Source organism: Mobula hypostoma, chromosome 3 (assembly GCF_963921235.1).
Source record: "Mobula hypostoma chromosome 3, sMobHyp1.1, whole genome shotgun sequence".
Classification (NCBI taxonomy): domain Eukaryota; kingdom Metazoa; phylum Chordata; class Chondrichthyes; order Myliobatiformes; family Myliobatidae; genus Mobula; species Mobula hypostoma.
In genome coordinates, this window is record NC_086099.1 from 215601800 (window position 1) to 215618876 (window position 17077).

Sequence of the window (17077 nt, forward strand, 5' to 3'; positions counted from 1 at the left end):
AGAAAGTGGGGGAAGCATTTGAGAGGTGTGTATACGAGCACTTGAATCGCCCAGGGCACTCCCAAGTGTTTTAAAGCCAATTATTTTCTTTTTGTCGTGATTGATTGTTGGCAAAGCAGGAAAAGCAGTAGTCAGTTCACATTTATAAAATTTGCTAATAGTGAGGTAACAATGGCCTGGTATGGAAACTCCAATGCCCAGGAACCATAAGGTCGAGAGAAAGTGGTGGACACAGCCCAGTCCATCACAGGCAAAGCCGTCCCCACCATTGAGCACATTTACAAGGAGCGACGTCACAGGAAAGCAGCATCCACCATCGAGGACCCCCGCCATCTGATCTTCTGGAGGTGCCCCCATCACACCTCCTCCCTCACCACCATTCAGTGCCTCAAAAAGACCTTCCAGCTGAGGTGTCAGTTCACTTGCGAGTCTGTGGGAGTCACCTACTATGTAAAGAGATTGAAGCAGATATGTTGAGCATCTTTGTTTTGCCTGCTGAAAAAGGCAGGATCTCCCAGTGACTACATCCTCAATATTCTTAAATGGGAGGGTGAACAGCCAGAGGTTGTGGTCCATGTAGGACCTAGGACCAATGACATAGGTAAGAAGAGTGATGAGGTCCTTGGGTTTTGGCCCGAAACGTCGACTGTACTTTTTTCCATGGATGCTGCCTGGTCTGCTGTGTGTATTGCTCGGATTTCCAGCATCTGCAGATTTTCTCTTGCCCGTACAGAAGACATGGTTTTCACCTAAACTGGAAGGGGACTAATATCCTAGCAGGAAGGTTTGCTACTGCTGCATGGGATGGTTTAAACCAGAGTAGCAAGGGGATGGGAACCAGAGTGCCAGAATAGATAGTGGAGAGTTTGTGAAGACAGATGTATTTAAGACCACAGATAAAGACAGCAATCAAAAGGTTGAGCATGGTGGGACTAATGTTCTGAGCTGGGTATATTTCAATGCAAGAAGTATTGTAGGAAAGGAAGGTGAACGCAGAGCATGGATCAACACTTGGAATTATGATATTGTAGCCATTAGTGAGACTTGGCTGCAGGAGGGGCAGGACTGGGGCTCTGGGGCTCCGTTGTTTTAGATGCAACAGAGTGGGAGGGATTAGAGGAGGAGGGGAGGCGTTACTAGTCAGGGAAAATGTCACGCGAGTGCACAATCAGGACAGGCTGGAGAATTTTTCTAGTGAGGCATTATGGGTGGAACTGAGTAGTAAGAAAGTTATGACCATCTTATTGGAGCTATATTACAGACTTCACAACGGTCCGAGGGGTTTAGAGAAACAAACTCGTAGAGAGGTCGTAGACTGGTGCAAAAAGCATAGGGTTGTTATAGTAGGTGATTTTAACTTTCCACATATTGATTAGGACTCCCACATTGTAAAAGGACGAGGTGGGATAGAATTTGTCAAATGTGTTTAGGAAAGTCCCCTTCATCAAAACATAGAAGTCCCAACGAGAGAGTGTGTGATACTAGATATGCTATTAGGGAATGGGACAGGACAGGTGACAGAAGTTTGTGTAAGGGAACACTTTGTATCTAGTGTTCATAAACGCCATTTGTTTCCAAGTAAATATGCAAAAAGATAGATCTGGTCTGTGGGTTGAGATTCTAAATTGGAGAAAGGACAATTTTGATGGTATCAGAAATTATCTGGCAGGTGTGGATTGGGACGGACAGAAATTATCTGGCAGGTGTGGATTGGCAAAGGTGTACTTGGTAAGTGGGAGACCTTCAAAAGTGAAATTTTGAGAGAACAAAACTTGTATGTACCTGCCAGAGTAAAAGGTAAAGATAACAGATGTAGGGAACCTTCGTTTTCAAGAGATATTGAGACCTTGGTTGGAGAGATATTTTCAATATTATTTCTAAGGTATTAAATATAGATATCTCTCCTCACCCTATTACTGCTATCTTTGGACTACCTAAAATTTCTAGTAATCTTTCCCCTTCAGCCCGTAGAATGATTGCATTTCTTACTTTAATGGCGAAAAGATGTATTTTACAACATTGGAAAGAGCTTAATGCTCCAACTACCTTTTTTTGGTTTTCTCAGACGATTTTATGTTTGAATCTGGAGAAAATTAGAAGTAACCTTTATGATTCTTCATTTAAATTTGAACAGATTTGGGGACCTTTTATTCGATATTTTCATTTAATGTAATATTTACCCTTCTTGTTTTTTCTTCACTGTTTTAATGGAGGTCGGGATTGAGGACGTGATTTTAAGTTTAACTCTGTTTGGTTTCAAGTTAGCCCATTGCTTTGCTTTGCTTTTAGTTAGTTGCACGGTGGGTTTTTTTTTGGGGTTTTTTTTTCTTTTTTTTTCCATTGATATATATAAAATCTAGTATACTATTATGTTATCTTGGTTTCTTATGCTTAAATTACATTGTTTGTAGTATTTTCTTTTTGGTATTGTTATCTTTTGGAATTTTATTATACTTTAACATTGTATTAATGTTTATATGGCTTACCTTTTTTGTATACTTACTCAATAAAAAGATTTAAAAAGAAAAGAAAGAGACCTTGGTTACATAAAAAGGAGGCGCATAGCAGGTATAGACAGGTAGGAATAAATGAGCTGCTTACAGAGAACAAGAAATGCAAGAGAACACCTAAGAAAGAAATCAGGAGAGCTAAAAGAAGGCATGAGGTTGCCCAAGCAAACAAGGTGAAGAAGAATCTTAAGGGATTCTACAGATATGTTAAGAGCAAAAGGATTGTAAGGGACAAAATTGGTCAGAAAGATCAGAATGGTAATCTATGCATGGAGCCAAAAGAGGTGGGGGAGATCTTAAATGATCTCAAATGATCTTGAATGATTTTTGTTGTATTTGTATCTACTTTTTAAGTTCCTCAGGGTCAATATCACAAATGACCTGACTTGGTCCAACCAAGCAGAGTCCACTGCCAAGAAGGCCCACCAGCACCTTTACTTCCTGAGAAAGCTAAAGAAATTTGGCCTAAAACCCTCACTAATTTTTATAGATGCACTGTAGAAAGCATTCTTCTAGGGTGCATCGCAACCTGGTATGGAAGTTGTCCTGTCCAAGACCAGAAGAAGATCGTGAACACAGCCCAGCACATCACACAAACCAATCTTCTGTCCTTGAACTCACTTTACACCGCACGCTGTCGGAGCAGTGCTGCCAGGATAATCAAGGACACAACCCACCCAGCCAACAAACTTTTTGTCCCTCTTCCTTCCGGGAGAAGGCTCAGGAGCTTGAAGACTCGTATGGCCAGATTTGGAAACAGCTTCTTTCCAAGTGTGATAAGACTGACCTGCCTCTCGGTTTTTTTTGCACTACCTTACTTTCCCTTTTCTATTTTCTATTTATGATTTATAATTTAAGTTTTTAATATTTACTATCGATTTGTACTCCGGGGAGCGCGAAGCGCAGAATCAAGTATTGCTGTGATGATTGTATGCTCTAGTATCAATTATTTGGTGACAATAAAGTATAAAGTACTCAGGAGATGGACACAGAGTCTATAGAAGTGAGGTAAAGTGGCATCAAATTCATCGACCCTATACAGATTACAGAGGAGGAAGTGCTCACTCTCCTGAGACAAATTAGGGTGGATGAATCCCTAGGGCTTGACATAGTGTTCCCTTGGACCCTATGGGTGGCAAGTGCAGATATTGCCAAGCAGAGATATTTAAATCATCCTTAGTGACAAGTGAGGTAGCAGAGGATTGGAGGATGGCCAATGTTGTTCTGCTGTTTAAGAAAGGTTCTAAAAATACCAGGAAATTATAGGCTGGTGAGCATAACATCAATAGTGGGAGAATTATTGGAAGGTATTCTAAGGGACTATATGTATGAGTATTTGGATAGAAATGGACTGATTAAGGGTGTACTTAACAAGCTGAATACTACTGGACTCCTGGTTTGATGTTTGATATTCTGTGTGTTGTCGGCTTGCTTTATTATCGTTTGCTCAATTTGCCCTTTTTTCACATGTTGGGTGTTTGATGTTTTCTTGAAGGGGTTCCATGGTGTTTCTTTGTTTCGTGATTACCTGTGGGAGTACGAATCTCAAGAGTTGTATTCTGTACGCATACTTTGATAATAAATGTACTTTGAACTTCTCACTGGATACACGACTATTCAGAGAATATAGAGATTTGGATCATGTGAGAGAATCAGCTTGATTTCTTGTCTTTGGCATAGACACCATGAGTGGAAGAGCCTAGACTTGTGCTGTACCCTAAACCTACGCCCTCTAATTTTAAACATCTCTACTCTGAAAAGTTTTCTATTATCCGTCCTCATGTGCCTCACCTCTGCCAGATCCCCTCAATCTCCTCCACTCCAAGCGTTGAGATCGGACATAGATGTTCCCTGAATAGATGAGTCCCCCACCCCTGGATTCCCTCTGTATTTCTTAGTTCAACATCCACAAGCTGTTAGCGTTTTTTTTTGCCATGCGCACAAATACAGCGAGGTACAAGCATTGTTGCGTCTCCACCAGTTGTCAAGCTGATGGGGTGCGGGTCTCTATTTTGTTCCATTCTCCCTAGCAACGTTGACCTCGCCTTGACAGAGTAAATTGGCAGACCCTCATCTCGTAGCAAACTTACACCAGAATTTCCAGTGGATTAACTGGGGGACATGTTTACACTTACTGCTGAATTACCACAGGGAAATAAGGCGCGCAGGGCATTGTAAAGACGCACATTATCTGAACGAGTGTGGGAGCAGATTCGGTAATCATATGCAACCGGGCACTGGGATAAATGAAAATACATAGGAAATTGGAGCAAGAATAGGAGATGTGGCTCCATAAACCCGGCCCAACTTTCAATATTAAAAGTTTGCACACAGCTCCACCTCTTCCCTTAACTTTACAATCCAACCAAAATACCATAGGCGCAGGATACATTAGATATACTACATTCCATTTATTCGGGACTTTTTTTTCCGAGGTGTACTATCCACTCCCACACACCTTGGATAGGTGAACCCTTATTACGCCATGCTTATAAACACAAGATTCTGCAGATGCTGGGAATCCAAAGTAAAATGCTGGAGGAACTCAGCAGGTCAGGCAGCGTCTATAGAAATGAATAAGCAGTCGATGTTCCGGGTCGAGGCCCTTCACCAGGACTGGAAAGGAAAAGGAAGAAGCCATTCTGGTGATGGCCTGTCCTGATGAAGGGTCTCGGTCTGAAACGTCGACTGTTTATTCCTTTCCATAGATGCTGCCTGGCCTGTTGAGTTCCTCCAGCACTTTGTACGTTTTAAGCTATTGTGAGGGGAACCCGTTTGAAAAAGGGTTGGCTGTGGGAAAGAGCAGTGGGATTTGGATAGGTCGATGGGAGAACAGCCGCGTGCGGTGCGATCTGATCGGATTGCCCCAAACTAAACCATATATTAGTGCATCGACGTTTTAGGAACAGACTTTTCCCCTCCGCCACCGGATTTCTAAACGGTCCATGAACCCATGAACACTATCTCGCTATTCTCTCTTTTACACTATTTATTAAGCGCGCAACGTGCAGACTCGGGATCTCGGACTTCTGTTCGGGAATGTCTCAGGACGTTGGCCACGTCCACGGATTCAGCAGCTCACCTGAACCGAAGACAACATGGGTCTGTTCCTTCTGCCTCTGCCGCATGGAATCATACTGCTCCACAAGCTGGTTAATATCCATCAGCACCGAGTGATCTCCCGAGTCGCTTATCCTCCCGTATCGACCAGCAGTGTGATCACACACGTCTGTTCTGTCATCCAGGCAGACCTCAGTCCGATCCACCTGTCCCCACCCGCACTTCAAGTTTGGACAGCAGGGAGATATCAACATCCTGGTTTGTTTAAAAGTTAAACACACAGAAGCCACATCAGATACGTAGTGGCGGCCAGGATGTCGAACCTGGAAACCACAGCCCTGGCTCGGCTACACGTTGACTGAATGGGGGGAAAAAACTCACACACCTCCCATACTCCAGAATCAAACTCGGCTCGTAAACGCCGAGCAGTATCTTGTGTACCAAAAGCAGCGCGTTGCAGTTTACTTTTGGTTTAAAAAAAAAGAAGCCATGCCAAATAAGCAGGGTGGGGGGTGGGGGGAGGGGAGTGTAGAGGTTGTACGAAATTAACCCATTCCTTCCGGCCAACGTGTGATCAAACTTCACAAAGCGAAACCAAACAAGTTCTCTCCCGTGTCTTATTCGGGTTTCTTCTTGAACAGAATACTGAAGAGCAAATAATGGCCAAGTGAGACTAAGGCACAGGATATATTGATGTTTGTTTTTATTCTCCCTTGATTATTTGGAAGTTTAAGATGTAAATTAGGAGGTGTGCATCAAAACAAAAATAAAACATAAATCTAAACCAAAAGCTTATGTGAGTTCTTTAGGAACACTCAGAATAAGGAGAATGTTTGGGAGCAGAGTCTGTGGACTCTTGATCTCCAAATCTATGTCAGCATAGCCCCCCCCCCCCCACACGCACACATTACTTGTCTGGCTGCACTGGACATTCTCTGTAACTGTAACACTACATTCAACATCTTTGTACTTATGTATGGGATGATCTGAATGACATGTCTAGGAGGTATGAAAACAACAGCTTTTCATTGTGGGCTGCTCCCAGCACATCCTCAGACTGTGTTGGTTGTTAACTCAGACAACACATCTCACGGTATGTTTCGATGTAGATGAGATAGGATAAATAAATCTAAATCATTAATAAATGTGGATACTATAGAGAGAGTGCAGAGGAGATTTACAATGATATTGGGATATTGCCTGGATTGGGGGGCATGCCTTAAGAGAATAGGTTCAGTGACCGAGGATGAGAGGTGACCTGATAGAGGTGTGTAAGATGATGAGAGGCATTGATTATGTGGATAGCCAGAGGCTTTTACCCAGGGCTGAAATGGCTAAAATGAGGGATTTTAAGTTTTAAGGTGCTTAGAAGTAGGTACAGGCAGAGATGTCAGAGGTAAGTTTTTCACAGAGAATAGTGGGTGCGTGGAGTGCACGCCAGTGACAGTGTCACAACCACGGATTCAGCAACGCAGCAGATTCAGTCAATTGCGCTGTTGAATATGCACGTGTCAGCTAATTATTATTTCATTGTGATAGTATTTAACTCCATCTATTCTGTCGTAGAATTTGTTGAGACTTGGATACAGTACAGCAGCGCTTCGCTGCCTGTTTGCATTCAGTCTTTCCTGAGAAATTGGACAGTCGGGTCAACTGACTCTAAAGCCTAACAGTATTTGTTTTATTCTTAGTTGTTCTTTTCAGCCGCTGTGTAGGCTTTGTTCACCATTTGAGAGTTTTAGCTAACGTTCCTGTTTGACCTAGTGTTTATTGTTTTCTTTTCCCTTTAACACTGTTCACATTAAAGTCTGTGAAATATCGACCTGCTTCAGTGTCTCTCACTCCGCACTTGGGCCATATCTGAACTCGGTGACAGATGGATACAGTAGGGTCTATTAAGAGCCTCTTAGATAGGTACACGAAGCTTAGAAAAATAGAGGGCTTTGCGGTAGGGAAATTCTAGGCAGTTTCTCAAGTTGGTTACATGGTCAATACAACATTGTGGGCTGAACATTGGGGGCTGTATAGAACACAGAATAGTACAGCACATTACAGGCCCTTCGGCCCACAATGTTGTGCTGACCCTCAAACCCTGCCTCCCATATAATCCCCCACCTTAAATTCCTCCATATACCTGTCTAGTAGTCTCTTAAACTTCACAAGTGTATCTGCCTCCACCACTGCCTCAGGCAGTGCATTCCACACACCAACCACTCTCTGAGTAAAAAACCTTCCTCTAATATCCCCCTTGAACTTCCCACCCCTTACCTTAAAGCCATGTCCTCTTGTATTGAGCAGTGGTGCCCTGGGGAAGAGGCGCTGACTATCCACTCTATCTATTCCTCTTATTATCTTGTACACCTCTATCATCTCTCCTCTCATCCTCCTTCTCTCCAAAGAGTAAAGCCCTAGCTCCCTTAATCTCTGATCATAATGCATACTTTCTAAACTAGGCAGCATCCTGGTAAATCTTTGTACCCTTTCCAATGCTTCCACATCCTTCCTACAGAGAGGCGACCAGAACTGGACACAATACTCCAAGTGTGGCCTAACCAGAGTTTTACAGAGCTGCATCATTACATCGCGACTCTTAAACTCTATCCCTCGACTTATGAAAGCTAACACCCCATAAGCTTTCTTAACTACCCTATCTACCTGTGAGGCAACTTTCAGGGATCTGTGGACCTGTACCCCCAGATCCCTCTGCTCCTCCACACTACCAAGTATCCTGCCATTTACTTTGTACTCTGCCTTGGAGTTTGTCCTTCCAAAGTGTATCACCTCACACTTCTCCGGGTTGAACTCCATCTGCCACTTCTCAGCCCACTTCTGCATCCTATCAATGTCTCTCTGCAATCTTCGACAATCCTCTACACTATCTACAACACCACCAACCTTTGTGTCGTCTGTATGTTCGAAATAAACCTAAATCTAATGACCCTTATTAGATTTATCTTATCAGAATATTGATGCCAAGTGTCTGCGAGCCCAAGTCCACTGGAAGCTAGAGGCTGAAGAATATGGCCTGCCTTGGCATTATAAGTCTGCGTGGGTGGGTGGGAGGAAGGAACGGGGTTTGTTTTGCTGGTGTTGTTTTGTTGCTTAATGTGTTCTATTTTGTTGTGTACTGTGTTGTCCTGCTGAGCATTGTGGGCATGCTATGTTGGAGCTGAAGTGTATGATGACACTTGCGGGCTGGCCTCGGCACACTCTCAGGTGTGTTAGTTGTTAATGCAAATGACACACTTCAGTGTAGGTTTTGATGCACATGTGATATATAAACTTGAATCTTAACTTGATTACCAATTACGACGTCTTTCTGTGTTCTTCTGATCTTGACAGAAACAGAGGCAGAGTAGGTAATGGGGAGTTTGTCGAAGAGGAAGAATAATATCCTTGTAGGCAATGAAGGAAAGAGATTCCCTGAAGAACTAAGAGGGTTTAACATTCATCATTCTGTGCTTGGCTTTTGCTTCCTGGCAGAATTACCATTCTCTGGAGGTTTAATCTGGAACTTTGAGTAATCATAGAAACATAGAAAACCTACAGCACAATACAGGTCCTTCGGCCCACAAAGTTGTGCTGAACATGTCCCTATCTTAGAAATTACCAGGCTTACCCATAGCCCTCTATTTTTCTAAGCTCCACGTACCTAACCAAAAGTCTCTTAAAAGACCCTATCGTATCCGCCTCCACCACCATTGCCGGCAGCCCATTCTACGCACTCACCACCCTCTGAGTAAAAAACTTACCCCTGACACCTCCTCTGTACCTACTCCCCAGCACCTTAAACCTGTGTCCTCTTGTGGCAACCATTTCAGCCCTGGGAAAAAGCCTCTGACTACCACACAATCAATACCTCTCATCATCTTATACACTTCCATCAGGTCACCTCTCATCCTCCGTCGCTCCAAGGAGAAAAGGCCGGGTTCACTCAACCTGTTTTCATAAGGCATGCTCCCCAGTCCAGGCAACATAAAACCTGGGTGTATTTGATGATGGAGTGGCACTGGGTGGGTGGATGAGAGTGCAAGAGGTGTTCTAAAGTCCTTTTGTTTCGCTTTGTATGTACCTTCATCTTCCTGGCATTTTGCCTCAGAGATCACATCAATAATTCACTGCTTAAACTTTCAAATAATCAAGGGAGTGTGGAAACAAACATCAATAAATCCCGTGCCTTTGTCTCACTTGGACATTATTTTGTCCTCAGTAATTTAGTGAGGTTCTGGCATGCTGAGATTATAAAAGTCGAAGGAATAGGGACTTCACCATTGTGCTGGATCCACCATTCAGTAATATTATAGATAGTCTCTTATTTCAGTTTTTGTGCATTAGTCTGTAAGAGATGGGAGCAGAATTAGGCCATTTGGCCCATTGACTGTGCTCTGCTATTTGGTCATAGCTGATTTATTTTCCCTCTCATCCACATTCTCCTGCCTTATCCCTGTAACCTTTGACTGCCTCCATAACTCTCCTCTCCATATCCCCTCTTACATTAATATCTAAGCACAAGCTTGTGATCTTTGCTGCTCGGTTCTGATGCCAAAGTGGCCATGGACTAATTCAGCATGGATCATAATGGACAAGCCTGATTTTATTTTGACCCATCGTTCAAACATGCAGATTTCCAGCAGAAATGGCAGAACTACGTTTCCAAGTTCAAAGTAAGTTTATTATCAAGGTACATACACTCAGTAGCTACTTTATTATGTACACCTGCTCATTAATGCAAATATGCATAAAAGCATGCAGACATGGTTAAGAGGTTCAGTTGTTATTCAGACCAAACATCAGAATGGGGAAGAAATGTGACTTTAACCATGGAATGATTGTTGGTGCCAGACAGGCAGTTTGAGTGTACCGGTTCAAGTGGACTGAAAAGCGACAGTAACTCAACTAATGACATGTCAGAAGTGCATCTCTGAACACACAACATGTTGAAACTTGTAGTGGATGGGCTACAGCAGTAGAAGATCACAAACATATACACAGTGACCACTTTATTAAGTACAGGAGGTACCTAATAAAGTGTCCACTGAGTGTATATTACTTGAGTATATAGAAAATAGAACAGTACCACACAGGAACAGGACAGCTACAAAATAAATCAACCCCCCCAAGCCAATCCCTCCTACCTACACCATGTCCATATCCCTCCATCTACCTCACATTCTTGTGCCTACCCAAATATCTCTTAAAAGCCTCTGATGTATTTGCCTCTGCCACCATACCAGGCAGTGCATTTCAGGTATCCATCACTTTCTGAGTACCAACATACATCAAAGTTGCTGGTGAACGCAGCAGGCCAAGCAGCATCTATAGGAAGAGGCGCAGTCGACGTTTCAGGCTGAGACCCTTCGTCAGGACTTTCTGAGTACATCCCCTTTGAACCTACCCCCCTCACCTTCAATGCATGCCCTCTGTTATTCTGTTATTAGAAATTTCTACTCTGGGGAAGAAGATGCTCCTGGTCTATACTATCTCTGTCTCTGATAATCTTATAAACCTCTGTCAGATCTCCCCTCAGTCTCCACTGCTCCAAAGAAACCAACTTGAGGTTGTCTAGCATTGTGATATCCATGCCAATTCAGAGCCTGATGGTTGTAGGATACAAATAAGAGATTCAGTAGATGCTGAAAATCTAGAATACACCTACAAAATGCAGTAGATCAGGAAACATCTCTGGAGGGGAATTATGAGCAATCTCAGCCTGAAACTTTTACAGTTTATTCCCCTTCATAAATGCTGCCTGACCTGCTGAGCTCCTCCAGCATCTTGTGTGTTCTCCAAGTACAAGGTTCTTTTGCTTAGTCCACAAGCTGTATAGTGACATCAGTCAGAACGGAGGCAGCTATGTAAATCCCATGCTAATCACATCTGCAGAACACACTGTTTATAAAGTTATAGCTGTACAGCACAGTAACAGGCCTCCGGCACAACTCAGTCATGTTGACCAAGATGCCTTTCTGAGATTGTCCTATTTGCCTAAGTTTCATCCACAGCCCTCTAAGCATCTGGTATCCTTGTACCTGTCCAAATGTCTTTTAAACATTCTAAATATCCATCACTCTCTGTGTGAAAAAAGTGTTCCTCATGTCCCCTTTAAACCTTTCCCCTCTCATCTTAAACCAATGTCCTTTAGTTTTCAGCTTCCCTACTTCGGGGCATTCACCTTAATGATTTTATAAATCTGTACAAGGTGATCCCTCAGCCTCGTTCACTGCAAGGAAAGCAGTCCCTGCTTACTTAGTCTCTCCTGTTGCAGCCGACCAATCGCAGATGGTGATGAGTCAGCCTACCAGAGAGTGAGATAGGACACCTGGCAACCACAACCTCTCGCTCATTATCAGTAAAACTACAGAGCCAATTGTTGATTTCAGTGCATATGCACCTGTCTGGTTTGGGGGACTAGCTGGTGGAGGGATTCAGCAGCTTTAAATTCCTGGGGTTAACCTATCAGATGACCTGTCCTGCGCCCAGCACATAGATACAATCACAAGGAAGGTGCGCCAGCGACTCTACTCTCTTAGGAGGTTAAGTAGGTTCGGCTTGTCACTGAATATTCAAACAAAGGATTATTGTGAGCATCCTGACTGGTTGCATCATGTCTGATACAGTAATTTGAATGTACAGGAATGTAGGAAGCTGCAGAAAGTAGTGAACTCAGCCTGGTACATCCCTCCACACCACTTAAGGTATCTACAGGAAATATTGCCTCAAGAAGGCCACATCCATGTAGGGTTTCTCAGTAATGTTAACTGCTAAGGCTAACGTAATGGCTTCTCTGCAGTGTTAAATGCTGAGGTGATGGTTTCTCTGTAGCAGCAATGTTTGGGTTATAACTACTGATAACAGGTGGCTAGCCAATGGGAGAAATATTATTCTTTCCTGTATGTCTGGGAACCGGGGTTTTCGGTTGAGGAGAGTGAAGAGGAAGGACACGTGTGGAGAGCTCTGGTAGACCACCGGACAGCATATACTGGAATCCGAGGGTCGCCGAAGTTTCCGCAGAGGTTGTTCGTGGAGGAATACCTGCTGCGTGAGCTCCAAAGTATTTTGAAACTATAACTGTGGGCCCTTTTATTTTTGTTTGTTTATTTTCATACTAACCCTATATTCGAAGTAAGATTCATAAAGTTTATCATTTGATTGTATATGGTGTACTGTCTGATAATTTGCACTGTAGGTTTGTGACAGGAATACATTACACAGCATCCACCCAAACTTGAATACCCTGTTTGGCGGGGCCGAAAGCTGATTCCCCCAGACAAACGTGAGCGACGAGCCTGGTGGGTTACATCCATCATTAAAGATCCCCACCATCCAGGCTATGCCATTGCCTTGCAGCTACCATCGGGTGGGAGGTACAAAAGCCCAAAGTCGCTCACTACCAATTTTCAGAATAGCTATAATCCTTCAGCCAGTTGTTTCTTGAACCAATTGGCACAGCTCTAATCACTACAGATTAGCAAATCTGTTACTATTTTTATTTATATACACACATTCTTTCTCTCTCTCTCCTTTTTCTCCCTCTGTCCCTCTGACTATACCCCTTGCCCATCCTCTGGGTTCCCCCCCTTGTCTTTCTCCCCGGACCTCCTGTCCCATGATCCTCTCATATCCCCTTTGCCAATCACCTGTCCAGCTCTTGGTTCCATCCCCCCCCCCCCCATCTTCTCCTATCATTTTGGATCTCCCCCTCCCCCTCCCACTTTCAAATCTCTTACTAACTCTTCCTTCAGTTAGTCCTGACGAAGGGTCTCGGCCTGAAACGTTGACTGTACCTCTTCCTAGAGATGCTGCCTGGCCTGCTGCGTTCACCAGCAACTTTGATGTGTGTTGCTTGAATTTCCAGCATCTGCAGAATTCCTGTTGTTGTTTACTATTTTGATCACTCTGCATTAAAATGGACATTGTTGCTTAATTATGCAGCATCTATGGAGAGGAATAAAGAGTGAACATTTTGGGCCAGGCCCTAATAAATGGTCTCGGCCCAAGATGTCAACTCTTTATTCCTCTCCACAGATGCTTCTTGGCTTGTTGAATTCCTCAAGCATTTCCTCTGGATTTCCAGCATTTTCAGAATCTCTCGTGTTTTTATATTTAATTTGTAATAATTGTCTATAATTTATCTTCTTGCAAATGCTGCTTACTGATGAAGCTGCTGCAAGTAGGCTTTTCATTCCACCTATACAAAACGGGTACTTGTGCTAATGACAATAAACCCAGTATAGACTTTGACTTAAAACTCAAGCCCTCCAGTCCTGGCAACATATTTGTGAATAATTTCTGCACCCTCTCTGGATTAATCACATCCTTCCTATAGAAAGGTGTCATGGTCTGGTCCGTAAAGTCCACATTCCGGTTCACGGTCCGGTCCAACGATCCTTGTTCTGGCTTTTCCTGTTTTCTCCCTTGTTCTGTTGGGTGCCTTAATTGAGGCACCTGATTCTCATTTTGATCTGGCACATAAATACCTCTGCAAACCAGGGATTGGTTGCTGGACTGTTCCCTTCCCTTCCCTTCCCCTTCCTTCTGAAACCTTCGCTGCCAACCTCGTCAAGTTCAACCGCCGGAGTGAGACCAGAGCCCTGCCACGCCAAGAGAAGGAACTATCTCTTGTTGAGTTTGGAACTGTCTCTTTGTGTCCCCGTGTTTAGTGTCCGTGTTCTGTGTATGAGTCCCAGCCCTACGTCCTGTGCTTCCCAAGGAGGGGTCCTGACTCTGTGTTCCCTGTTCCTGTGCTCAAGTGCAAGGCTCTGTGTTGCTGTGCTCAAATCCAAGGCTCTGTGTTCCTGTGTTCCAAGGCCAAGTCCAGGTGCTGTGTTCCAGCCCTGTCCAAGTCTGAGCTTCGTGTCCTCATCCAGTTCTGGTGCCTCGCCCAGCCCAGTGCTGGATCATCCCTATCCGAATCCTCGGCAGTCATCCCGACCCTGTGTCCAAGAAAGGGACCGGGCCCTGCGTCCGAGAAAAGGTCCCGGCCCTGCATCCTAGAAAGGGTCCCGGCCCTGCGCTCCTAGTAGGAGTCCCGGCTCCGTACCCAAGAGCCTAACCAAGCAAAGTCCAAGAGCCGAGCCAAAACTAGTCCAAGAGCCTTGTCCTGCCCTGGAGTGCCTCATCTAGTCCAAGAACCTTGTTCTGTCCAAGTCAAAGCTTTGTGTTCTCGTCCTGTCCATGTGCCTCATTCTGTGCAGGAGTTCCACGTCTAGTCCTGTAGCCTAGCCACGTCCAGTCCTGTAGCCACATCTTGTCCTTGCCTAGATCCGGGGTCAGAGTCTGAGTCAAGACCCAGGTTCCAGGTCCCTGTCCAGTCTCTGGCTCGGAGTCCTAGCCCAGGCTCCTAGTTCCAAGTTCTTTGTCTTGGTCCCGCTTTCCTAGTCTTAGTCCTAGCCCAAACCCAGTGTCCTTGTCTCATCCAGGGCCTGTGTCAATGTCCAGCATCGTTTGTTCCTGATTCCCCTTGCTTTCTTGACAAACCTAATCCTGTTCCTAGGACTGCAGTGTCTGTGTCTTGTATTTGGGTCCGCCTTCAGCGCCTCCCCCGCCCCCATGACAAAAGGTGTAGACAGGAGTTTGGAGTACGTTACAGACAGATCATTAAAGGTCTTATTAAAGACCATCTGGACTGCTCCTGATCATAATTTGCATATTGGTAGAAAGCTAGAGATCTGCAAAGATTCCCTTAAATTAAAATGAAGTCCAGAAGCAAGGGCTTCAACCCGAAACATTGACATTTCCTTTCTCCTCACAGAGCTAAGTTCTTGCAGGAGGTAGAATGTTGTCGCTGATTCCAGCTTCTGCGGTCTCTTGTGTCTTGACTGGAAATGTTATTCTTTTAAGAAGTTTTCATTGGCACAAAGACAATCGGACTTTGATCCTAAGTAATTGTTTTTAAGGGGGTGAACCTGTCATAAATTCCTTTAGTAAATTTAATTTCTCAGAAGTTTATTCAGGCAAGACCATGTTGTTCACAAGTCTACTTGCCAAACTAGAAATGTTTGTCATTAAGCATATACCTAAATAACACTTTGACATTCAGGGCATAAAAGTGTTTGTAAAGAGTTGGTTCAGCAAATATAATATTTATTGGCCTGCAGCATGAAAGGTTACCAGGAAAGATGAAATAAAATATCTGCAAAAGTCAATGTCAAGGTTGAGTTTATTTTCATCTGCACAAGTACACGTATGCATAGGTGCATTGAAAAACTTACTTGCACTGGTATCACATGCACATTGTATCCTTAAGCAGTATTCACAAAAAAATATAATTTAAATATAAATTATACACAACTTTACAAGAAAGAACACAATTAGGATGGAAAAAGCAGGAAATCTGAGATTTTAAAAACAAAATGCTGGATATTCTTAGCAGGCCAGGCAACATCAATGGTGAGAAAAAAGTTACTAATTCAGGACAAAGACACTTTAACAACTTTACAAGAAAGAGCACAATTAGAACGAAGAAACAGCAAAGCAGAAAATCTGCAAGGAAATGAGAAAATACTGTATATTCTCAGCAGGTTAAGGTTGGTAGTTGGGCATTGGAAGCAGTTAGCTGACAGGCTGATTAATGATTTTAAGGTCAATAATGAATTTCTTTTTCTCGGGGAATAGTTTAAATCAGGGACATTTGGTTAATCATTTAGTGGCAATTGGGAAACTAGATTTCAAGCTCAGTCTGTAATTAGTTTTCTGCACCATCAAGTTCTTGAACTCATCTGCACAAATCTAATCATAGCTCAGCAATGGAACTTGTTTCACTTCTGCTGGCAGCTCGTCCCACACTCTCACCATCTTCTGTGAAGAAGTCTCCACTAAGGTCCCCTTAAATACTTCACCTTTCATCCTTAACCTATGACCTCTAGTTCTAGTCTAACCAAACTTCAGTGGGGGGAAAAACCTACTTGCATTTATCCTATCAATACTCATAATTTTGTTTACCTCTATCAAATCTCCCCTCATTCTCCTGCTCTCCAAAGACGAAAGTCCTAAGCTATTCAAGCTTCGCCTCCAACTCAGGTCCTCAAGTCCTGGCAAAAACCTTGTTAATTTTCTCTGTACTCTTTCAATCTTATTGATAGCTTTCCTGGAGGTAGGTGACCAGAAATGGATACATTACTTCAAATACTTCACCAATTTTAACATGACATCAAATACTCTACAAGTATGTGAAGAGCAAGAGGATAAGATGTGAGAGAATAGGACCAATCAAGTATGACAGTGGAAAGGTGTGTATGGAACCGGAGGAGGTAGCTGAGGTACTTAATGGATACTTTGCTTCAGTATTCACTGTGGAAAAGGATCAGTGACAGCCAGGAAAGACTGGGTGACAACTGCGAAAAGAGTGGTGATGACTGGAGAGTCAGTGACAGCCCGAAGAGACGGCAACTGGGGCAGAATGGGCTGGCGACCCAATCTGTGTCCTCTGAGAGGAGGACCCCCACAAGAGCTACGACGAATCTAAGGGAAAGATACTTCTGGGGTGCTCGGGTGGGGGTGGGGGAGGA

The 17077-nt window shown here is 43.7% G+C and overlaps 1 protein-coding gene across 1 annotated transcript in view; it reads right to left on the bottom strand.

The window, feature by feature from the left end:
- Positions 1-6029, bottom strand: part of LOC134343664 (uncharacterized) — a 29019-nt gene extending 22990 nt beyond the window's left edge. The window contains exon 1 of the mRNA XM_063042428.1: positions 5593-6029. Coding sequence (XP_062898498.1) covers positions 5593-5824 — 232 coding nt within the window. The 5' untranslated portion in view covers positions 5825-6029. The remainder of the gene's footprint in view (positions 1-5592) is intronic.
- Between the last annotated feature and the right edge of the window lie 11048 nt (positions 6030-17077).